Below are 24,668 nucleotides of genomic sequence, written 5' to 3'. Positions count from 1 at the left end.
CAACCCAAGCGGAGAACAGATTGGGCATATAGTCTTGCTATGTTAACTCGCCTCAGGGCACAATCATAGCAGTTCGGCAATATAGTCAGTTCGGTAAAAGAAAAAAATGACGGTGCCCAACACAACCAAAAAAGGGACATTTCATTGCAAAATACTTTGTCTACATTTCGTTCCAAAAAAAAAAATAAAACAAACAAACAAAAACGAGCTCACAGGCTCGGCATACATCAGCTCGGAGGCACATCTCCCTTGCCTTCAAAAGGAACCTCAACAGCAGTCAGAGGGTTCACTTCATCTTCAGAGTCTGCGTCATCGTTAGCCGCGGTAGCCATCTCCGGAGTGATGTGCAAAGTGGTTATGGCACTAGTGTCGAGCTCGGGGTATGCATGCCTTATCATCCATCGGCTCAACTTGAAACCCCTCCGGTACAAGCCCACCATCAGGTCATCGAAGCGTGCCGAAGCAATGTAGTTGTCGACGGCCTTCACCTTAGCATCCTCAAGGCCCTGGAGGAAGATCTCGGTCTTTTCCTTAATATCGGCTTGGAGGTATTCGACCTCGTGCTCCAAGACCCCTTTTGAGGTCGCAAGGTTCTCCACCACAAGCCTCAGAGCCTCGTTGTCCCTCCGAAGCCTCTCCAGCTCGGTCTGCTGAGATGAAGCATCACCCTCAAGACGACAAATCCGCTCCCGAGCTACCTCCAGCTCGGTCTGCGCTGCCCTTAGCTCTGCCTGCGCTGTGCGGGTGGCCTCCTCGGCAGCTTGTGCTCGCACCAGGCTCCTCTCCGCCTGAAGAGTTAGGGTGTGGATGGAGGAGTTTACCTGCCAAGCGAGAACAAGTCAGTCTGGCAAAAGGAGAATAATAACACAAGGAAAATGCCAAGAGAAACTACTATGACTTACCACCATAGCATGTGTCGCAGCGCGTGCCCCGATGTGACCTGGAGGGAGCTCAGCCCACGCCGCAACCTCCCCGGGGTTGACAGCCTTCTTGCTCTTGTGAAGAGCGTAGCTCGGTGTTAGTATGCTACCAGCCCCGTCCTGGCTCCCGGAGCTGGAGATCACTGTCCGGTTGTGGGAGGCTGTGGTATCAATATCTCGAGCCTCTGCTACCTCGGGCTCCGCCTAGGCCTCCGGAGCAGGCCCAGCCACCTCTGGAGCAAGCCCAGCCACCTTGGGCTCCCTGGGAGACTCCAGGCTGATGACTAGGGGGCGGCTTGGGGCTTGGGGCTCCACGGCCCGAGGAGAACTGACGCGAGCACGCTTGGTAGCCCGCTTTCGCCTCTTCATCCCTTCGAGCAAGTTGGCACTTCGAGTCTTCTCTGCCTCCATGACACCTACAAAAGGAGCTTGACATTAGTAAAAAAAAAAGAGAGAGAGAAAGGGAGAGAAAAAAAACTGAGCAGGAAACCTACCCGAACTCAGACCGGACAGGATTAAGGCCATCTAACGACTCTTAGGAAAACCGGCTGCATGACCCCCGAGGTGAAATCAGTTTAGCACGAAATTTTGATGTCTGTAAACTAATAACGTTTGATGTCCGCGCGTGAGCTGTACGTGACCCAGGTTGACCCTTGGTCGGGCCAGGCTGGTCCCGATCGAACCAAAAGAATGAGCAGGTCAGACTGGAGGCCCTCCAAACCAGACGAAGCGCGCCACTAGGCAAATCTCCCCATCATCCCGTGAACTCCCCACGTCGGGGCAAGACCCCGAGCACGGGGAGTGGGGGGCAATTGATGGAGGGAGATTCGGCCTGACCTCTTGGCCGTGTGACACGTGGAAGCAACAGAGTGTGACTTGGCAGGTGCACCAGCTCAGCACAACAACAACTGTACCCGAGCTCACCGAGGGGAAGCCCAACGTCAAGAGCTCACTAAGGATGTAACCCGAACTGACAAACGTATCCTAGGAAGGACCCGAGGTCCCCAAAGAGAAGCCCCGAGCTCCCCGAAAGGATCCCACACTTCTATCTAAACTCAAGAGCACCTCGCACACCGCTCCGGCGCTTCGGCTCCAAGACGCATGACCAAACGAATCGTACCTGACGCCAAAGAAGTCCGTACGTGGAGGCGGCGCACTTGACTGATTAGGGGTCTGACACATGACAGCCGCACTCCAACAGCCACCTGCCACCGCCATCTCAGACGTTGTAGAGACGGCCCTGACAGGGAAGACAGTGGCGGTTATGACACCCAATCTGGCATCTGGCAGAGGTGATGACACCCGAACAGGCATCTGGCAGAGGTGATGACACCCGATCTGGCAAAGGTATGGGAGTGAGTGTACCAGGGTGGTTACAAAAGACCCCCTTCCCCCAAAGAATGAGGTATGTGATTTTTGTGCTCTCTGGTCTTGAAATCCATTGTTTCCCTTGCCTCCTCAAGAGTATTAACTTGAGCTTCGGAGTGTTCCTACCGGGTTCCTCCCCGGAAATCTCCAATTTCTTCCTTGTTTCAAGTATCTTCAGCTCTATCAAAGGCAAGGTGATCGTCAGGTAGGACCGACCGGATTGCGCATCATCAAAAATAAAATCTAAAACAAAGTTAAACAAGAATTTGTATTTTTTACATTTGCACTCCCATGCATTTGTATTAGTGCAAAACTCCATATAAAATTGCACTACAATTCTTTTGCATCATTTGGTTTTTGTATGTCTATTAAAAGATGGTGCAAACAAAAATGTGCCAGCCTACTTGACCAATAACAAGTGAACACGCCAGTATCGATACACATAGGCCCCACATGACACTGGTGTGTCCACTTATGATTGGTTATGCGGCCAGGTTTGCACATTTTTAAATGTTGTTCTTCATAAATCCACCTCACTTCATTTTTTTTAGTGTTTGGTTTGAAGGAAAAGGTAGGGAAAAATAGAAGTTTCCTTTTCCTACCTTTCCCTTCAAACCAAACACAAACTTAGTTGATGCAAATTTAAAGGACTAAAATACCCTCATTTCTTTCATAATAGTTATTTTCTCACCTAGGATCTATAATGCCCATTTGCCCTTGTTCGATTGATGAACAGATAATGTAGCTTTTTCAGTCATTCCATCAACAAAACTACCCAATGTAATGACATGTTAGTTAATAGGGAAGGTTTAAATATTGAAAGACTCGGAAAAGTTTTGGTAATTATTAAATAGTTGAGGAAAAACTAAGGGCCTTGTTTGGTTGTAGGGATAGGGGTCTGGAATCGGAATTGGAATGGACTATTTTAATTCCAACTATTTGGTTGGGTGGAATGGAAATCTTATTTCTATTCCTTTTGAAATGGCTTTCTTCCATTTGAGAGAATAGTCATTTCTTACCCTTCCCTCCCTTAGGAATGAAATTTCATTCCTGTTAATTTTAATTCTCATTCTCATTCCTGTCTGAATCAAACAGACTATGAGAATAGACCACTCCGATTTCAATTCTGATTTCAACCACGAACCAAGTGGGCCGTAAGGATATATTTGATTTGGTTTGAAAGAAAATAAGTGAAACAAAAGTTGAAGGAAATATTTTAGCCTCTTTTTCTCAACAATTTCACACTATTTGTGCAAATATTTTATTAATTGTGGAGAGCCTATAAATAGCCTGTCTAGGAACCCAAATCCCAACAAATTGCCTACCCCAAAAAGCCAAAAAGCAGCATGTTGAGAGAATGATGGTTAATATTTGACTTGCTGTTCTCAAAGCTTTAGTGGATTTTCTTTTAATGGGTTTTGGGACCATCTCTTGAGTGCAACTATTGCTCCACATTTGATGACATGTGGCCAGATTGGGCGTCGATCCAAAGCATTCTAGAAACCTTCAAAACACCAAGTCAAGAGTTTCACCATTATTTTATTTATTACTAGACAATATAATATCTTACAAAAAGAGTTATTTTATTAGTCATGATCTTAGATGAAATGGCTCATGGCTCTATGATGATTTGGCAAAACAAATTCAGTGCATAAATTAGTAGAACCTCTGTATTGTTAAGTGTTTTGGTTTTCTTTTCTCAAGAAAAGAATTTAGATTTTTAAAGGGTCATCCATCCAAGAACTGTTGATAGAAAAATGTTGCATCATGTCTCCCTTCTCTCCACAAGGCTTAAATAAGGTGGAATCAATGTTGTCCAGATAAGTCTTTCCCCAGTTCTGTGCTGCCCAAACTAGCCCCAGTAAACCCAGTGAGGCATATTTGAGGCAAAAACTACCCAGAAATGGTAATATTTTCAAATGTGTTTCCAAATGCTAACTATCTGTTGGAGACTAGACTAGGATTGGATTACATTGCACCCTTTAGTGGCCTGAGTTAATATTTTATACTTCTTTGGGCTTTGGGCCTTCGAGCCAGATCCATTCAAATTTTGACAAAAAAACCCAAATTAAACCTATCTAAGTTGCACCTGTAAGGAGATCAGGGTGCATGTGAGGTCCATTGGCTATGTGACAGTCACGGGCCTTTTCTTGGGACGGTTGCACTTCGAATGTATTTATATACTATTTATTTATTTTTGACATAATAACTATCATTAATCATAGAATCAATCTTTTATTCAAAAGTGATTCTATGGCCCTTAATTTTCTTTATAACACTGATTTCCTATGAAAGGAAATGCAAATAAATAAAGTTATGAGCTGTATTGAGTAAGAACACAAAATGAAAAGAAAAAGTACAGAGCTTTAATAGCTTTCTTGATTCAAATCTATGGCTTTATTGAATGTAAAATCTATCTTCAACTATATTTCTCTGGAATCATGAGTTTAATGGATAGGGGTCCAACTTGGGCGGACTGGTTCTACACAGCAGGGGTATTCTATCCTCCAAACCCATAACCTCCTCACCCCTAGTGCAGGTAGGATTCAATATCGAGTCTAAAATTAACATCTTGCCAATTTGGCTGAACTTAGGTTGAGAATTTGTTAAAATTTGAACAGATCTAGACCGATGCAAATAGAGTGTGTTAGAAATGATGCAAATAGAGTGTAAATTCCCGTTCAGGGTAAATGACAAACCAATGCATATTTACATTAATAATAAGATGTAAAAGTACATCAATAAAAAAGAAATAAATTTGCATTCAAGTGGGCTTTTGATAAAAAAAAGCATATGCTTTATTAGAATTCATGCTTGCATCCATTATAACTAAAGATCTGTTTGATAAAAAGGTAAATTTATCAATGCAAAACTAATCCAACTTTATAATTTATATGAACCATTTTACACTATATATTTGTATTCACACATATTTGCATCGTTTCCAAAATTTTAAACCAAAATTTAAACCAAAATTTAAATTTCTTTATTTGTTTATTTATCAACATCAAGTCATCAACCATTCCCAATCTAAGGAAGAGGACAAAAGAAGAAAGTAGAGACCACCTACCCACTTGAAGCATCTAGGTCTACATACATATGGGGCCAGTGGAAACCGGTTCACTTTAGAACCTATTGGTTAATCCGGTTCAGTCAAGTTCACAAGGGAACCAAATTTTGTGAAGCATGTGAGGTTGCATACGAGAATCATGTGCATAGGTTGTTGTTTTCTTGCAAACTCCCTCTCTTTATTGGGGCCCATTCAAACAACTCTTCCTATGCCCACCCTAATACTCTTTTGTGGTGGGACTTTGTGGCCCCTCGCGTATTCATGATAACAATCCTGGCCGTCCATTTCTTATTTTACTAAATCAGGAATTATCTACGGCTAGGATTAATTATTTGTTTCTATCCACTTTCACTATAGCTTTCCCCCTTAACAGAACATATTCACACAGCAGCATGAATCATCTGACCGCCTTACAAATTTTTCTTTTTTTTTTTCAATAAAAGAAAACGAAGAAAAAAGGAAAATATATTAAATAAATAAAATTAATAGAGAGAGAAGGCCAACTGGCCAAGGACGAACGCTTCATGGGGAAGCCGAGATGGTCACCCCCTCTGCTCTTCCAATCCAAACTCCTCTGTCTCTCTCTTTCCTATCTCTTCACGACTCTGTTTCTTGCTCTGTATTCCTCTCTCTCCTCCACGAAATGCATCTTCAGAGCTTCACCCTTCGATCCGATCCAGAGCCCTCTGTTCTCGTACCCCACCACCTACCGAGAACACAAGTATGCAATCCCAACTGTTCGATCCTCTTGCAGCTCCCGTGTATATTTCTCAGGTTTCATTAGTTTCTCATGAAGTCATGATTTTATCTTTATTTTGATTCTGTTTTTGGTTTATCTTTAATGGGTTTTGTTAATTGCCTTCAGATTACTGGGCGGTCTTGAGGGAGATCCAAGACTTCTGCAGGAATTCTTCGTATTCTTCGTCGGTTTTGAGATACCTGTCAACAAAGGCAGGTAGTTTTGCAGGAAATTTTAGTACCCAGAAGAGGTTGTCTTACTTCAACCACAAATTTGATCAAATGCAGGTCCCCTGCGGATTCATGAAGGAATTCCCAGTTAGTGATTCTGGTTAGTTTTTATTGGAATGCTGAGGTTTGTTAGTTTTTCCGTTTCATTTTTTCCCTTCTGTTCAGTCTATCTTGGGTCTGGGCTTAAAAGCTAATACAGTTAAATGAAAGAAATAAAGCAAACAGAGGTAATGGATTCAGAAATGCTAGAATAATTGTGGCGTAAACTAAAAGGGTTTCTTACTTTCTTTCAACCTAATTAATCAACACAAATGCATCAATCCATATTGTTTTCTGGGTAAGTAATCATTCGATGCTTAAAACTTTTCTTGGTATGTGTCTTGACATCACAGACATGATAAACTTTTGAGGAGAGAGAGATGGATACAAACAAGCACAGCCTGACAACTTAACCAGGGCAACTGACATAAATTTCTAGAATTCATGCTCAGTCCAACTTTTAATTAGTTAATTAATTGAATTTATTTCAAACGCTCTTTCTTTTCCAGTTAGGATAGTGATTAATAAGTTTTTTTTTTTTTTTTTTTTTTTTTTTTTTTATAATTATGAACTAAAAGAACCATTTATCAAGTTCAAAACTGAAATTCATCCAATCGTTCATCTAAGTGTGTTTTCTTCTATTATTGCTACTGAATTTAGATAGAGCAGCCATGGAGAACTGCAATGGAGTGGTAGTAGTCTCAGCAATCTTTGGCGACCATGACAAAATCCGTCAGCCAAGAGGGCTTGGATCCAAAACTCTGAAAACTGTTTGTTTCTTCATGTTTGTAGACGACATGACCATCAAAGGCCTCAACACTCACAACCTTCTCTTAGATAAATCCCAGGAATATAAGATTGGTGCATGGAGAATTGTAAGAGTTGCAGGTGATCTCCCATACCAAAATGCAGCCATGAATGGAGTGATACCCAAGTACTTGGTTCACAGGCTATTCCCAAATTCAAAATTCAGCATTTGGGTGGATGCAAAGCTGCAGCTAATGGTGGACCCATTGTTGTTGATTCATTCTCTCGTTATTTTGGAGAATGTAGACATGGCTATTTCAAAGCATCCTTACTACATGCACACCATGGAAGAGGCAATGGCAACTGCAAGGTGGAAGAAATGGAATGTTGATAACTTGAAGGTGCAAATGGAGACATACTGTGAAAATGGTTTACAGCCATGGACAACTGATAAGCTCCCATACACCACAGGTTCAAAGCTCTTTTCTTTCAATGGTTCATGATTACTGTTGATAAATTTGTCTTGATCATTCAACTTTTGGCCTGATGGGTTACTAAAGCATTTGATGAATTGATCATTTTTGTGGTGCAGATGTACCAGACAGTGCTTTGATACTGAGGAGACATGGGGTTGGCAGCAATCTCTTCTCCTGCCTTATGTTAAATGAACTAGAGGCATTTAACCCCAGAGATCAGTTGGCTTTTGCATATGTGAGAGATCACATGAACCCCAAAATCAAGATGAACTTGTTTGAGGCAGAAGTGTTTGAGCAAATTGTCATGGAGTTCAGGCACAACCTTAAACGTGGTGGGGGCAGTCCCAGAGGGCTGTCCCAGACAAAAAGAGCTAGCTCAGAAGAATTGAGTAACAGAAGTAGTTTTGGGTGTGAGAATTATCTTTTGGAAATGTGGGGGGAATCCCACGATTGATTCTATTCATTATTTGATATTTAAATACACAAAACAGAAGAATAAGAGTGAAGAAAATTATTTGTGTCAGAGAAGGAAAAGGTTGCTCTAATTAACCAGGTTACATGTCAACAAGTTCACAGCTCACTGACACGAAAAGGTTGCAGGACAAACAAAACCATGACGATGGTCAGGTGGGTCATATTACTTATATTGTTTGGTTTTCAATGAACTCGGTCTCATTTAGTACTCACAGCCACCGGCATCGCCACCAGGCCAACATGTACTTGAATACTGCCACTATATCTTATGACAAAAAAAAAAAAAAACTTTCTTTGCTTTTCTTTTTTTCAAAAATACTTATTAATAGGAATGTTAATGGGTCACGGGTTTGCTTTAATCCGAACCCATTTAGAGTCAGTCACTTTCAATGTATATCAACGGGGTGGGTTTGTCAATTACAACCCAAACCTAACCCAGAACCCCAGTAAGGTTGATCAGACCTAACATGACCCACTGAAATCTCTAAATATGGTGTAACTCCACATTTGCCAGTTGAGAGAATGCTGTAGCAACTTATTTAACCCAGGTTAATCCTTCAGTATAGGGTTAGGGGCTTTTGGTAATTCGCAAGAAAGTGATCATATAATGATATAATTTATATAGAATAGAATGATGAAACATGATTCATCTAGCCAATATGGTTGGGATAAGGTTTCGATGGATTTTTTATGTTGCATTTGGCATTCTTCTTATGTCCTTTTTTTCAGTTAAAATGTTCCATGAACACTTAATTTTTAAATATAAAAAAAAGGAGATAATTCCTTATAATAAGAAATGCCAAATACAATTTTAGTGGGATATAAAATAAAGGCCCTGTCGTTACGGGCAAATAAGTTTGGGAAAGTTGGTTAATGGGTATTTTTTTTTTCTTATTGACTAACTTTATAATGTTCTTTTTGCATTTGTAAATGGGCCCTATAGTAAAATAAGCTCCAGGTAAAATTTATCTATCTCTCAAGTAGGAAAGTTATTCACCTGAGGGGAAATTTTATAAAATATAATGAGACAATCTTGCCCATTTTTATATTAGCTTTTTATGGATAAAAGTTTCATCCCGTTACCTAAGAATGTGGAAATCAAAAAAACATGGGCAAATACGCTTACCCAAGAAACAGGACCTTCGGGCCGTTAAGTCAAATGTGCTAAATTATCAAAACACCTATCTGAACTTTCTTTAATTGTTTCACCCTTTTCTCTTAAACCCTAATGGACCTAAAAATACCTTCCTTTTCTTCAAATGAGACCAACTAAAAATAGCAAGAATCATTTCATTAACATAAAAAAAAGTTTCTTTAAATTCTTACTTCATTTCACTGACATGAATGTTTCTCTTCATCTTAAAACATAAAATCAAGTAAAACTAAATGAAACCTTAAATTTATATCTATTAGAAAGAAACATCTACTATTTTCATCTAAATATTGAATCCGGCCAGACATCTTCAAAGATCTATTAGAGCAATTGAGGACTTCAATATTATATTTAGAAATTTAACTAAACAAATAAATGAAAATATTTTTTTAACTGATGAAACTCTATAAGAGGAGGTATCTGTTACAAAGTAAAAGTTCATGGGTCGTTGTTGGACGTTGAATCACGATTGATGTCAATCCGACCTAACCCAACCCAGTTTTCACCCCTAATAGCATCGATTCAAAAAGTGAAAAAGCAGAACACTTCTAATTCTAAGACATATTTATATAACAAAATTAAGCACTTTGATCAGGATAGGCGTAAACCATTCAAAGTGAAAAAGAAAAATCCTTTTCGTTTTGAAACGTCCCATCTTTTATGAAACATAAATTAAAAATAAAATCAAAACACCTTAAACCGGAGCAATTGTGTTTCTGGTTGATCATCATAATATATCAATAGTAAAACGCATCATCATCAAATACCCTCCAAATAGTTAATCCTTGACTTAATTTTAGGAATTAAAATTTGTGAATCAATTGAAGAGACTGAGATTGCAATTAAGATGGTTTTCTCAAGATGAATGATTTTGGTTTTAGTGATTTCTAAGATCGGAATCGTTCAAAATCATCGCAAACCCATTAGTGATTTTTCTGTTTTTTTTTTTACACCATTAAAATCAAAATCACCATGTGTCTCTCTATCACACCCCACAGAAATCAGTTGACGTTGACAAACATTTTGATGATTAGTGGGCCTAATTGATTACAGGGTATTGAAATTTCCACTGGAGTTGGGTATACAAAAATGCATTTTTTTTTTTTTTTTTTTTGCAAAAGAAGAATGCATTGTTATTTGTTTGACAGGTAGGTGGTAAATTTGAAAGCCTGACCAAGGAATCTTGATGTCATTTTTGATGATTGTGAAATGGGTGGGTGTCCTGTTAGCTATTGCTGAACTAATCCAACACAATGAAAAAGGATTTGGGTACATCATTTCCAACCCGTTGTTGACCCAACCGGTCTGCTGGTGACCTGGTGGGTTTTGAACAAGCTATAACACAACATTTAAATAAAATCATTCACTTGGTTATCAACCCATATGGTTGATCTGTTGACCTATTGGACCTATTCATCAGGTTGGGTTATTGTTTTCTTTATTTTTTACTTTTTTAGTGATCTTATGTAAAAAAATTTTATCCATTGATCCAGAAAATCGAACCGATGAACCAGCCACCTGGAGGGAAGAACGGTTCAGCTTTGAGACCAGAATAGAAATCCCCTGGAATCAAAATAATCACTTATTCCTCTGCCTGTTTGGTTCAAATCAGAATTAAAACTGAATACCATAAAATATATATATATATATATATATATACATAACTCCTAAGAAGGATTAACAACAGGTAAAGAGTAATGCCACTTGAGTATAATGAAATTCTCATTCTCAATGAAGGAGATCAGAATGACCATTCCCTCAAATAGGAAAATGTCATTCTAAATGAAAAATGGAAATTCCATTTTACCCAACCAAATGGCTAGACCTTTCTGATTCTAATTCTAAACTCCTATTCCTATGAATCAAATGGACCCTAAACTTATTATTATATAGGATAATTATAATTATTGTCCACATATTGAATTGGCTTGAATTGAATGGAATTGACAAGCATTGGACCACATGTATACATGTATCTAACTCTTAACATATGGTATTTTAATGGATTGGACCCATTACGGTGCTTCGAGAATTGGTATATTCCAGGGGTGGACCCTGCTCAGTGAATGAGGGACTTTAAATCGCCGTTGATTTGAATGGTCGGATTGTTTGGCCCAGGAATCGTTCAGGCGACCAATTCTGTTTGACCCCAAACTCGATTCTTGGTCAAAAATTTTTGAAAAAGTTAATAATTTGTTGATTTGGACGGTCAAATCGTTGACCCATTTAACGATTTTTAACCGTTTTTTATTTTTAATTTTTTGTCAGAATAGGCCATCCATTTAAATCTAATGATCGGATCGTCAATCCAAAACCCGATGGCAGAACGGTTAGGTCATTTTTTTAAAACAATAGCAATTTCAACTACTATTTTATTTGCTAACAACCCGAACAATTCTAAAATTTGTATTCAGTCTTGACTCTATTAATAAAAAAGCAAGGACCAAGTTGAATTTTTTCATACAAATACAAAGTTTAATTGGACCGCTCATATCTGGCTAAGGGGCCAAGGGGGTGATCCACAACATGGTTGGTTTTGTTTCTGGAAAACAAAATCACATGTTGAACTTTTCAATGCGAGGTAATATGTGAACTGTGCGATGGACCGCTGCATTTTTTTATCAACTCTATACTTGATGAATCAATATATACATATTAGTTAATATTATGTAGATATAAATTTTTATGTTTAAATGGAGTTTGGATTTATTACCCCCAAAAATGCTATCCTCACTATCATAAGATATTACAGCCGCGCATTTGGAACATCCCAATGAATCAGCATATAACAACATACAAACTCATTAAAAAATTATTGGAGTAGATTGTAAAGGATTGGATTGGGGTGGATATGATTCATATTCAATCCAATTATAAGTGTAATGAATTTGGATTCCCTTATTGGGAATAAATTCAAAATTGAATTCTGACAAAAATATACCATTTGCAGCCTTTTGTAATTTTAATCTTGACACCATGGTTTTTAAAATCGATCCGGAGATTGAACAGGTTAGGGGTTTGTTTACCGGATCAAACAGTTTAATCGTTCGATTCAAACGATTGGTCCATTTTGATAAAAAAATAAAAAAAATAAAAAAATAAAAACGGTTGAATGGTTAACCGCCCAGGTCAGTAATTTGTTAACCAAAATGAATAGTTTTTTAAGAATCCAGATTTTAGAAAAGAACGGAATTGATCACTTAACTGGTTCCCGGTTTTTCCGGTCTGATCCGGTTTTGAAAACCATGCTTGACACTACTCAATGGTACAGTTCATCCAAAGTATCCTTAGGTGACTGAGTTGGTTTGCCAAGCCTTTCGTCCCTAGGGTACCCTTTTATTGAAGGTCGTTCAACTTTTTCTTGACATCCTTTCAATGTATAACACCAGCTAGGATATTAGCTTGAAGCAACTTTTTTTTTTTTTTTTTAATCTGGGAATGAAAATCTATGATGCCAGAGAGGTTTAATATTGGAAGAGCAATGACTTATCGAAACCCTATGGATTCTGATGAAAATCACTCTGATTGGTTACCACTTTCACGGTACTGATTGATTGGTTGCAAGTTTTTCAGATGTCATGTCTTTCTGGTTCATATTTAAACCCATTTCTTTGAAAAAGTAAAGTCATCACTCATTCTGCTGGAATATTTACATGTTGTGTCTCTTCAATACTACAGGAGGGATGCCTTACTACCAACTTAATAATCGATAATGGGGTCAGTGACAGGGTGTACATGTCCACACACACTAGAATAATGTGAAGAACCTAGGTTTGAACCTGTGCATCTTCATTGTGAATAGATATCTTATGAGTTATAACCTAATAAACTATGAGTGGATAGAATTAAAATTGCACCAATGAGCGGATGGAATAAAATTTTATTAACCATTACTAAAAGGAAAACATAGTGGATGGAATTAAAACCTGGTTGCCTATACAACCACCTTTCCGCATAGGCAATATGGAAACTACATCCTATTCATTTCATCTTGTTACCCTATCTAATAGGTAAGCCAATGGGTCAGGATTGTGGGATAGTAAATAGGATCATAGTAGGTATTAGTGTGGTTGAGAGACTTTCGATTGCCTTACGTCCTACTACTCAGCAACTCATCAACATATCTAGTGTGGGATTGCTTAAAAATGTCTCATTTCATCACATCTATATTACTATTAAAAGCATGAATTAGCAAAATTTTTTGACTTTTTTCTTGACTAATATAGCCATCGTTTTGAATATGGATACATTATTCCAGGGACAAATATGTGATTCTAATACTATTATTCAGTTCATTCAATTTCCTCTTATTAAGTTCCATGATTAAGGCTTTAACTCTTATTCTTTGACATTTATATTTAATGTTTCTTTCTTATCATTAAATATATTCTATTAATTAAGTCCACAAATAATGATTTAATAGCATAATAACTTATATTTTTAAAATCAACCAAAAAATAAAATTATTTTTCATCTATGCGGTGGGTAAACAATTCAATCATCTATGCTAAATGAATCAATCCATGAAGTCATAATTAAGTAATAAAAATGAAAAATAGATAAATATTCCAAAAATATAAAAATAAAGAAAAGCTATAAAAAAATTTGGGCACATCTATATCTATATCTATGGATAAATGTACCAAAAATAATTAAGCATATACAAGAGAAACACCCAAATAGAGTCATACAATCGAAAACCAAAAAATAAGTATGATAAATAAGAAGTATTTATTAATGCAGGAAATAGAATATAAATTTTAAAATTGATCAGAAATAAAACCATTTTTTATTCAGGTGACAAGTGAGCGATTCAACCATTTGGGTCAAAACTGGTCAACCCATAATGTCATAATTAAAAAAACTAAAAATAAAAATATAAAGAATTTTGAAAAAAATACAAAAATATAGAACAATTTTAGGTACATCTCTAATATTACATTTTAATCATATTAAATATTAAGCAAAAATAAGTGTGGTAAACAAGAATTATTTTCACTAATGATGTAAATGGACTATAAAATTTAAAACTAATCTTAAAATGAAACCTCTTTTATATCTAGCCAGTGGGTCAACCCATGTTGTCATAAGTAATAAATATAAAAAAAAAGATAGAAATACAAAATATACAAAATTTGTGTAGAAAACATTTGGACACATCTCTAATGTTATATATTTCATCATCTTAAACAAAAATAAATGTAAAAATAAGAAATACTTTTATTAATGATGAAAATAGCATGCAAAATTTAAAATCAACCAAAAGCGACAATGTTTTTCCATTTGAGTGGTGGATTAGCATTTCAACATTTCTGTCAAATGGGTCAATTCATGATGTAATAATTAAATAATAAAAATACACAAAGTTCTAAAAAATATAGAGATTTATAAATAATTTAGGAACATCTCTAATATTATTTCATTAGCATATTAAAAAATAAGTGTAACAAATATGAATTGTTTTTATTAATGATAGAAATAGAATATAAAAATTAGGAGAAAAGATAATTGGTATCTATTTTATGATCCAACTAACTAGGTCAATGATTCAAATAGATTACCGTGTTGCTAACTAATTCGACAATCTTTTGCCAGTAGGCAATTTGGTGGTAAATGGACCTGAAATAATGGTCGGATGATGGGTTAACCTGTTTGCCCAATTGATATAGCCCATGTCTCACCCATTTGACTTGTTTTGTGTTTATTCGAACATGTCTTCACTCTTCCCTTGTTTAGTGTTGTAGTTTTGATTGTTTGCCACTTTATTATATTGGTTATACTATGCTTTTGATGAGGGTGGATTTGGCCCTCCAGTGACATTGTGACACCTGGCACCTCGTGACAAATAGGTGCAGCCTCGTGACTACCAGGCAGCTCGCCACCATGTAGTACTCACAGGTAGCTCGCCATCGTGTAGCCTGGCAACTTAGACAACTCGGCACTGCACAGGCAGTTTGCCACCAAGCAGCTCGCCACAGGCAGCTCATCACTAGGTAGCTCCCCACCCAAACAGCTCGACACTTCACAGGTAGCTCGACCACCGCATGATAATTCCAATGAGCACACCATCGTACCCCGCATTTTACAAGATTGTGACTTGTAACGACTATACTAGCTCACCCACTCCCTGATTTAGGGGGAAATGGGAAACCTTATCGGTTGGTGGCTTTATCCCCACCTAACACGAAAATAGGTCCCATCACAGCGGGAATCCAGGAACTGTTCCACCAAACCCACAAGGACTCCAGTATATAAAGGCCTCACCCCTAGGGGCGAAGGGATAAAAAAAAAAAGAAATGGTAACCCCTGCTCTCTAGCTCTCTCATTCTTTAAGATCATTCTCCGCTCACTACTAAGTGCTGACTTAGCCATCAGAGTGACCTCACCGGGTAAACACTCCCGGGTTCTCTGATTCAGTTTATGCAGGTCCCTCAGTTCCCGCCGTCTACAAAGATAAGCAGATCATCTCCAGTAGGAGGTAGCCGGTTCAGTTCCCATCGTTGCTAGTAGCCAGATCGTCTCCTACAAGGAGTAGGTGGGTTGCACTACTACACTGTACATTGGGGAGCTCCACTTCAACCTCTGAGTCATCGGCCACCTGGGACCAAACGGGATGATGAGGTACTTAGCCAAAAAATTGATACATCACGAAAAATCGATCCATCAGCTTCCATTACTTATCTTTCATGCATGAGTTATGATAAAAACATTAAAATTTTATCATCACTAGAAATTGTCAAATGCAATACGTATACATTTCCTATTATTACTCACATGGCCATGGTCACCAAGGTTAACGATGAATGCGTCCTTGATGGGTTGAAGAGAAATCCATCTCTTGCCACCATCCCTAGTAAATACAAGTGAAGGGAACTTCAGTTTAGGTTGAGAGTCACCTTTGACTTGGATTGTGAAAATATTATGGGTTAATTTTAATGAAGCAAGCAGTTTGAACAAGGATGCCTTAGGAAAAATCATCTTATTGTGCAATGCTGCTTGTAGCATATATATTAAGAGCAAAATGGGTACGGATAGAGTGCCCATTTTGCTTGACATGGAATCTTAGCATATGAAGGTTATATCGAGTTGTGTGAAATATTTTGCTATAAGAAAAATGGGTACGGATGGAGTGCCCATTTTACTTGAAATGGAATCCTACCATGTGAAGGTTATATGGGCTTGTGTGAAATATTTTGTTATTTTGAGCAAATGGTTTACAAGAATGTCATTATTAGTTTTTTTTTTGAATTTTTTATAATTACAAGAGTACCATTATTTGTAACCTTAAGTTCTTTTACTAATTACACGAGTGCCATTGAAAGCAATCATTGCCTTTTTTTAGATGTGCATAATTTGTTCATGGGCCGGGTAGCCTGATGGCCCAACCCATTATTTTTTAGGCTTGGACAAAATTTTAGGCCCATGGGCTCGGGCTTGATCATTTTTTGGGCTAGCTCGGGCTTTCTCAAATAAGCCCAGCCCAGCCCGATACTATTACATATAATAAGAAAGCATTTATGTTATATATAATATATATTTGTTTCTTAAATTATTAATAAATATTAATTTACTATTAGGAAATACAAATTAGTTTATTAATTTATTAAATTATTACTAAATTAATATAATATTAGTTTATAAAAGTATATTGAAAATAAAATATTTTGTGTACAGATCGGGCTTCGGGCTCGGGCTCAAGATCTAGGCCTGATGGTCGGGCTGGGCTTGGGCTCAAGCCTGCACATTTTCTGTTGATAAAGAGGCAAAGCCCAACCTGACCCGACCCATGAACAAGTCTAGTTGTGCATATGACATTGAGTTTCATGTAATTACAAGAATGCCATTATTTGTCACCTTGAATTTTTTACTAATTACAAGAGTGTGATTGCAAGCTGTCGATGCTCGGATTGGCCGAGGACAACAAAGTAATTTCGTCCATAGGCTCCTGAGGCTAGCCGAAGGCTTCAAGGGTTCGGAGAGGTTGCTGCCAAGGCCGAGGCGGAGGAGGCTCCGAGTATTGTAGAAGCCAAAGGAAGGTGGCCGAGGTACTACAAGATAGAATACGTTAGAAGCCCCAGGTGAGAACCCGAGGCAGAGTCTTCGATGGTCAAGTTAGTACGGAGTATGAAGAGGGGAACCAGGATATGGTTTGTGAGCCCAGTTCCAAATTCAGACTATAGGTTGTATATTCTTGGCCCCTTTACCTGGAGGGAGGCACCCCTATTTATACTTAAGCTGCCTGGAGGTACGTGGAGATGAACGCCTGGGATGGGAGCCGTACAGGAGCACACAACAGCCTTGGTAGGGCCATGTGAACACTTCGCGGTTGCGTCCGTACAAGGGGAGCAGGGTAACCCCTGCTGTAGCGGATCTCATTCTCGAATCTGGCGCTTGTGGACTGGGTCTCCCAACCCCAAATGGCCTGTGCTGGGTCACCCCATATCACTTGCCCCCCACTCCCGAGGTCGAGAGAAAAATTCGGCTTCGGCTGATGGGAGTAGTAATGGTGAGTGCCAATGGGCCCAGTAGCCGAGCTGTACCCTGCGGTGGCGTCCTCTTTCTTGTCTTTGCCTCGTTCGTCTTTATAAGTTGGGTCGAGGTTGCGAGTGGTCTATGGCATACTGCTTCGGACAAGTGACCCGGGAGGTGCGCTCAGTGTGGATGCTCTAGTGCCGCCATTTGGGCTGAGGGCCTATGGAGCCGAAGGCTGTTTAGGCCGGGGGCCTGTGAAGCCGAAGGTTGTTTAGGCCGAGGGCCTGTGAAGCCAAAGGCTATTTAGGCTGAGGGCCTGTGGGGCCCGAGGATCCATGCGCAGGACAGTCTTTTGGTTGAACCGGTGTGCGTGCTCGCAGGAATGGGTCACCCGAATCGGCGGGTGACTATGAGCGGACGTGCTAGTCTGTCTTGAGAATTGTTTCGTCTTTCGATGGTGAGCACTCAGGAATGCGACACGACTGGATCACAGGTGTGGAGGTAATTCTCATCCGTTAGATTTGAGATGATCCGAGCCGTTATCAGCGTGTCGCTTCGCCTTCCGAGGCTAAGCGTTGGATCTCGCATGCCATGATTGGGTTGTGGAGGTGGTGGCTTCTCAGTCGTTGGATCTCGAGAAATCTAGGCCTTTCGTTCCTCTTTAAATAGGGGCTTCGATAGCAGAATTCTTATCATTTTGCCTCCAAGTGCCTTCGCCTTCGAGTGAACTTAGCTCCCAGATTCTCCAGCCTTCAACACTCTACCTTCACTTCTTTTCCTTCCACTCCCCTTTTTAGGTAATTTCCAATGATGTCTTTCTCAAATTCTAGACCTGAGTGCTATGAACTTCCGAAAGTATTGGAGGGGAGCTCCATTCGAACCCCTTCTCCCCTTTCCCCTTTAAGCCCTTCTGTTTTCGTTCCCGTTTGGTGTGAGGTGGAGGTGCTCCGAGAGAGGGTAACCTCTGGGGGAGCCAAAGGCATCCGCTGAGGCAATGACCCTCCCTGTGAGAGCGCTGCATTTCTGATGCCGAGGGAGGCTGAGGGGGAGTAGGACCTGGACCTCATCCTTGGGACAAGGGTTGAGAGTGTTGCCGGGGTAGCGGTCGAGACTGATCCTTCTCGCCCAGAGTTTTAAGGTTCTCTGGACTGGAATCAGGTCAAGGCCTTGACGATGCAGTACTTCATCCCTTCGTCCTATAGAGTGAGGGCACTCGAGGCGGGTGATCGGCCGTGGACTTACAAGGAGGGGGAGATCTGTGTTTATCAACACTTCCTCCAATTCGGTCTTCGGTTCCCCCTTCATCTGTTGATCTCTAACCTGCTAAGTGTGTATGGGATTAACCTTAGTCAACTGGTTCCCAATGCATAGGAACCATTGTGGCGATGCTGGTGGCGGCCCGACTCTAGGGGGTGGAGCTGACGCCGAAGCTCTTCCGTGCGGTCTTCGCGCTGAGGAAGCACACTTCCGAAGCTGATGTCTTCTACTTCTAACCCCGCAAGTCTAAGCCCGTTGGTAACCCCTCTTCCTTGCACAACTGGAAGAGTAAGTACTTCTTTTTGTCTTGTCCCAAGGGCTAGACCTTCAAGTCGGGGTGGGGAGAAGCTAGCTTGTCTGCGGAGAAAAGTGTTCTCTTGCTTACGAGTGAGGAGAGTGACGATCTCGCGCAACTGCTCAACTTGTGGAGAGTTCGAGCACAACCCTTGGAGGAGGAGGATATCCCACTGGTTTTCGCGGGGCTCAGCCCTGCCCCTTAGGTAGGATAGGCCACGCAATCCCTTTCCATGTTTTCCACATCTTTGTCTTTGTGTAGTGGTACTAACTACTGTTTTGTTTGTAGAGGTGCTGATGGATGCTTGGAAGGCCATACTTGACTGTGCCCACGTGATATAGAAGGAGCAGGCGAAGGCTGGCAGACAAACGCCTTAGAGGCCCACCGGGGGCACACCAGCCCAGAAGGAGAAGGCACCGGCCCTGCGAAGGGGGGGTCTTCCCGTCAGGTCCCTGCCAAGGGGACGAGAGCACAGGTCCCTACCAAAGGGACTTCTTCAACAGCTCCCCCAAAGGGAGCCACCTGACGGTCGGTCCTACCTGACGGTCACCTTGCCTTTGATAGAGCTGAAGATACTTGAAACAAGGAAGAAATTGGAGATTTCCAGGGAGGAACCCGGTAGGAACACTCCGAAGCTCAAGTTAATACTCTCGAGGAGGGCCAGCCAGGGCGCGAGCAGTAAGCGCCACAACAGCCGACCGAGGTGCCAAATGGACCTGCCGACAAGGTCGAAGCAAGGAAGAAGAGGCCGACTGAGGGGGTCATAGGGGGTCAATCGCAGCAAAAGGTGGCCCGCACCGAGAGTTCTTCCGGTGATGCCCCGAGGAGGCCCCACAAGGAGAGAATGGGGTCGCTTTCTGCTCCCACGTTGTTGGAGGAGCTCGCCCAGCGGTCTAACCAAATCTTCTGCCCTAAGTGGGAGATCCATGAGAGGGACTCTATTTGCAGTGCGGGAGTTGGCCTAGCGTTGGTAAGTGGGGCTCTCCTGGCACGGGACTGCTTCCAGATGCTGGGGATGGCCCTAAATAGGTTGTACGAGCAAGGGCTGCAGAGCCTGGCCGAGGTGACAACTTGCTTCTCTTCCCTTTTCTTCTTTTCTTTGTTTATCTACTGGGTGCTAACTGTTTTCTCGTTGCAAGTTTGTCTTCACATTATTGAGCTAGGGGGTTGGCTGAAATTGACCATAGCCAACATGGACAAGCTGGAGGCTGAGAAAGACAAGCTTTAGCAAGTCGCCACCACCATCGTAGAAAAGCACTACGAGTTCTAGCGATACTTTGGCGACGAATAAAAGCTTTGCATGGAGACCGAAGAGAAGTTGAAGAAGACGCAGGATCTCCTCTCCCAAGAGTAGGTGGAGAGGGCTCGCACAGAGAGCCTCATTTCTAAGGCTGAACGACGTCTCCAACAGGTCGAGTTAGACATTGCTGAGGTGAATAAGCGGGCGGCCGAGGCAGAGAAAAGAGCTGAGGAGGCAGCTAAGAGGGCTATAGAGGCCGAATAGAAGGCATCTGAGGCTGAGAAGAGGGCCCAGGAGGCAGGGAAACAAGCCCGATGAGTTTGCTGATCTTGCTTCCGGGGCTTACTTGGATGGGATCGAGAACACCAAGAAGGCACTTACGGCGGTGCTTCCAAACTTTCATGATGAATCTTTGAAGGTGATCTTTGACTCTCCCGAAGAGGCAGCTAATTTTGGACTTCCTCCTCCGGTTGGTGGCGAGGCTTAGGCCACGCTTTTTCTCTCTTTTTTTTTGACATTGTACATATGTTCGGTCCGAGGGGCCATGAGACAATTTTGTAAAGACAAAAATTTTCTACATAATGAAAATTGGTGGCATTTTTTTATCTTTGCCTCAAATGTTGTACTTGTACTTTGCTGTGTTGTTTTTCCTTGTATTTTTTTGCACTGTTTTTAAACTTATGCTTTTGTTGCCGAAGGGTCCTTGACCCTCCAAGAGAAAAATCACAACGTGAGACAAGTATAGTTCTCTTCAATTTACTTTACTTTGCGCGTCAAGAGCATGCCGGAGGGGTGGCCGAGGCGAGACCTCCGCGGCTGGGCCGAGGCTTGCCTGGCCCACCACCATTCACTTAGGCAAGGTCGAAGAGGCCTGTGATGGGGGGAGGCCAAAGTGGAGCATGAGGTTCTCCTGGCTCTCCTTCCTTTGAGTAAATAGCAAGATGACTTGTCGACGTGAGAGTGGGGCCGAGGCTGAGCTGAGGCTCGCCTGTCTCCCAATCTTCTAAGTATTGGTTTCGGTGAGGCCAAAGTGGCTTACTGTATTGGGGGGTGGCCAAGACGGAGCTAAGGCCCATCTGGCTCCGTGGGGCCTAGGCAGAGCCGAGGCTCGCCTAACTCCCGTATCCCTGTGCATTAGCTTCAGCGAGGTCAAGATGGCCTACCCTATTTGGGGATGGCTGAGATAGAGCTAAGGCCCGTCTGGCTCCGTGAGGCCTAGGCAGAGTCGAGGCTTACTTGGCTCCTGTATCCCCGCACGTACATTTTGACGAGGTCGAGCGCAACTTTCTGAGGAGGCTGGCTTCCTTTGCTAGTAGTGCTAAGTGTGAAAGTTCAAGAGGCTAGCCGCCACCGAGGTGGGGCACTGAGGCACGTGAGGCCCTCGGCCGTCCTGGTGCATTCTGACACATTAAGTCACAGCTAGGGTGTTCACTACTTATTCGTTAAGTGTTGGCGTTAGTCTAGCGAGGGGGTACAGCCCTCGGAGGAGGCCATGCATCCCTGTCAGTCGCAAGGCTGAAGAGTTGTAAGAATTTATTAGGTACACACACTGAGCATTGAGCCGAAGAGGAACTTGTAGTATATCCGGAGGTTCTCTGAGTTCCAAATTCAAGGTACATGTCTTCCATCTAGGTGTTCCAGGTGAAAAGTGTCGGGGCTGACAACTCACTTGATTCTGTAGGGGCCTTCCCAGTTGGGGACTAGCTTCCTTACTCCGAGTTCGGGGACCATGATTTTTTTGAGGGCAAGGTCTCCTATTGATAGTGTCTTTCTTTTACCTTGGAGTTGTAGTAGCAGGTCACTTGCTGTTGGTAAGCGGCTACCCTTATCTGTGCTTTCTCTTGGGCTTCTTCCAGCAGGTCTAAGTTTGCTCTGAGGGCTTCATCATTCTCGACCTCATTGTACACCTCAATTCAGAGTGTGAGCTGGCCAATCTATACTGGGATTACTGCTTCTGTGTCGTAGGTTAATCCAAAGGGAGTTTCTCCTAAGGCTGTATGAGGCGTAGTTCGATAAGCCCAAAGTACATTGTCCAGTTCTTCAGCCCATAGGCTTTTAGCTTGGTCCAATCTGGTCTTCAGCCCATCCAGTATTGTCCTGTTGGTGACCTTGGGTAGGCCGTTGGTTTGAGGATAGCCTACCGAGGTGTATTGTTGCCTGATACCGAAGGAAGCGCACCACTCCCGAAACATGGTGTCATCAAATTGCTTCCCATTGTCGGTGACTATTATGTAGGGTAGGCCGAAGCAGCAGATAATTTTTTTCCAAAGGAAATTTTGGATGGCTCGCGCCTTGATGGCGGCCAAAGGCTCGGCTTCTACCTACTTGGTGAAGTAGTCTATTGCAACAATGTATGAGGAGTTGAGGTCTCTAGCAAGCTGTAGACCAATGAGGAGGGCCTCGTACTCGGTCTCGTTGTTCGGTGTTGGAAAGTCGAACCTTAGCGCATATTCCAGGGCAACATCATCTGGGGTGAGGAGGATGAGGCCTACTCCGCTTCCTTTAGCATTGGAGGAGCTGTCAACAAAAGGCTTCTATCGAGGTTGAACCTCGTCGCACACATGATCCCCCTTAGCATTTTCTGGGGGTTGGCGAAGGGCTCGGTTGATGGTGCGCTCTACTATGAAATTTGCCAGAGCTTGTGCTTTGATCGTGGGCCTCAGTTGGTACTGGATGTCAAACTCAGATAGCTCGATGGCCCACTTCGTCAGGCGTCCCGAGACCTCGGGTTTGGCGAGGACAGCCTTGTGGGGCTGCTTCGTCAGGACCACTACAGTGTGGGCTTGAAAGTACGACCAAAGTTTCCTTACCGAAACCACGAGGGTGAAAGCCAACTTCTTTACCTCGGGGTACCTGGTTTCGGTGTCATGGAGGACCTTGATGGCATAGTAAACTGGCTTCTACACACCATTATGCTTGATGAGGACTGAACTAACTACTTCATCCCTAGTCAAGAGGTACAGGTACAGGGTTTCCCCTTCAGCCGACCGAGGTAGGAGTGAAGGCGCGCTGGCATTCCTCCATCCATTGGAACTCTTTCAGCTTCTTGATGGCACGAAAGAAGGGTAGGCAGCGTTCGACTGACTTTGACATGAAGCAATTGATAGCTACTATTCGGCTGGTGAGTTTTTGGGTCTCCACTGTCTGTGGGGGTGCCATGTCTAGTATGGCCTATATCTTCTCAGGATTAGCCTCAATGCCTCTCTAAGTGGTGACGAAACCTAAGAACTTGCTTGATGTGATGCCGAAGGCACACTTGTTGGGGTTAAGCTTCATATTGTACTGCCACAAGGTGTCGAAGGTCTCAGCTAGGTCCGAGATGTGGGTCCTGACCTTCAGGCTCTTCACTACCATTAGGGGTGTCAACGGTATTCGAAAATCCGATTTTGAATTCGGATAATTCGAATATCCAATCGGTTAAATTCGGATATCCTATTCTTATCGAATAGTTAATCGGATTTGAATTCGGATATGACCTGATTCGATTCGATAAATATCCGAATTCGACTGATTATTTAATTCTTATACAATATATAAAATATTTTATATAATATATATAATAATTAAGTTATATAAATAATTTATATATTTATATACTTTATATCAATAAAATATTTATTTTATATATTTATTAATTATCTAAAATAATTAATTAATCAAATACAAATCAAATCGAATATTCGAATATTTAATCGGATTCGAATTCAGATATTAATTTTCAATATCTATCGGATATCGAATTGAATTCGGATATTAGACTTTCTAATCGGATTCAAATTCGGATATTGCCTGATCCAATTCGAATTCGATCCGTTTACAGCCCTAACTACCATGTCATCCACGTAGGCTTCGATGTTCCTCTCCATCTATTCTTTGAACACCTTGTTGATAAGGCGCTGGTAGGTGGCCCCAGCATTGTTGAGGCCGAAGGGCATCACATGGCAGCAGTATGTGTCTTGTTCAGTGATGAACGAGGTATTCTCTTCATCATATGGGTGCATCTTTATCTGATTGTATCCGGAGAAGGCGTCTATGAAGTTAAGTAGCTCGTACCCTGCAGTGGCATCAATGAGGTGGTCTATCCTCGACAAAGGAAAACTGTCCTTGGGGCAGGCTCGGTTAAGGTCTATGAAATCAATACAGATCTGCCATTTCCCATTAGCTTTCTTTACCATAACCACATTTGAC

General features: G+C 41.6%; 1 protein-coding gene across 1 annotated transcript; it reads left to right on the top strand.

Annotated features, from left to right (window-relative positions):
• The first annotated feature begins 5,945 nt into the window (after positions 1-5,945).
• LOC104613497 (transmembrane protein (DUF616)) lies at positions 5,946-8,110 on the top strand. Its single transcript, XM_019200513.2, has 4 exons — positions 5,946-6,079; positions 6,224-6,427; positions 7,027-7,584; positions 7,706-8,110. Exons 2-4 carry the CDS (start codon positions 6,379-6,381, stop codon positions 8,041-8,043), a joined length of 945 nt encoding a protein of 314 aa, XP_019056058.1. The 5' UTR covers positions 5,946-6,079; positions 6,224-6,378; the 3' UTR covers positions 8,044-8,110.
• Positions 8,111-24,668: the final 16,558 nt, after the last annotated feature.

Source organism: Nelumbo nucifera, chromosome 3 (assembly GCF_055504915.1).
Source record: "Nelumbo nucifera cultivar China Antique chromosome 3, China Antique-T2T, whole genome shotgun sequence".
NCBI lineage: Eukaryota > Viridiplantae > Streptophyta > Magnoliopsida > Proteales > Nelumbonaceae > Nelumbo > Nelumbo nucifera.
Note: the sequence above shows the minus strand (reverse complement) of the source record. Positions and strands in the feature narration are given on the sequence as shown.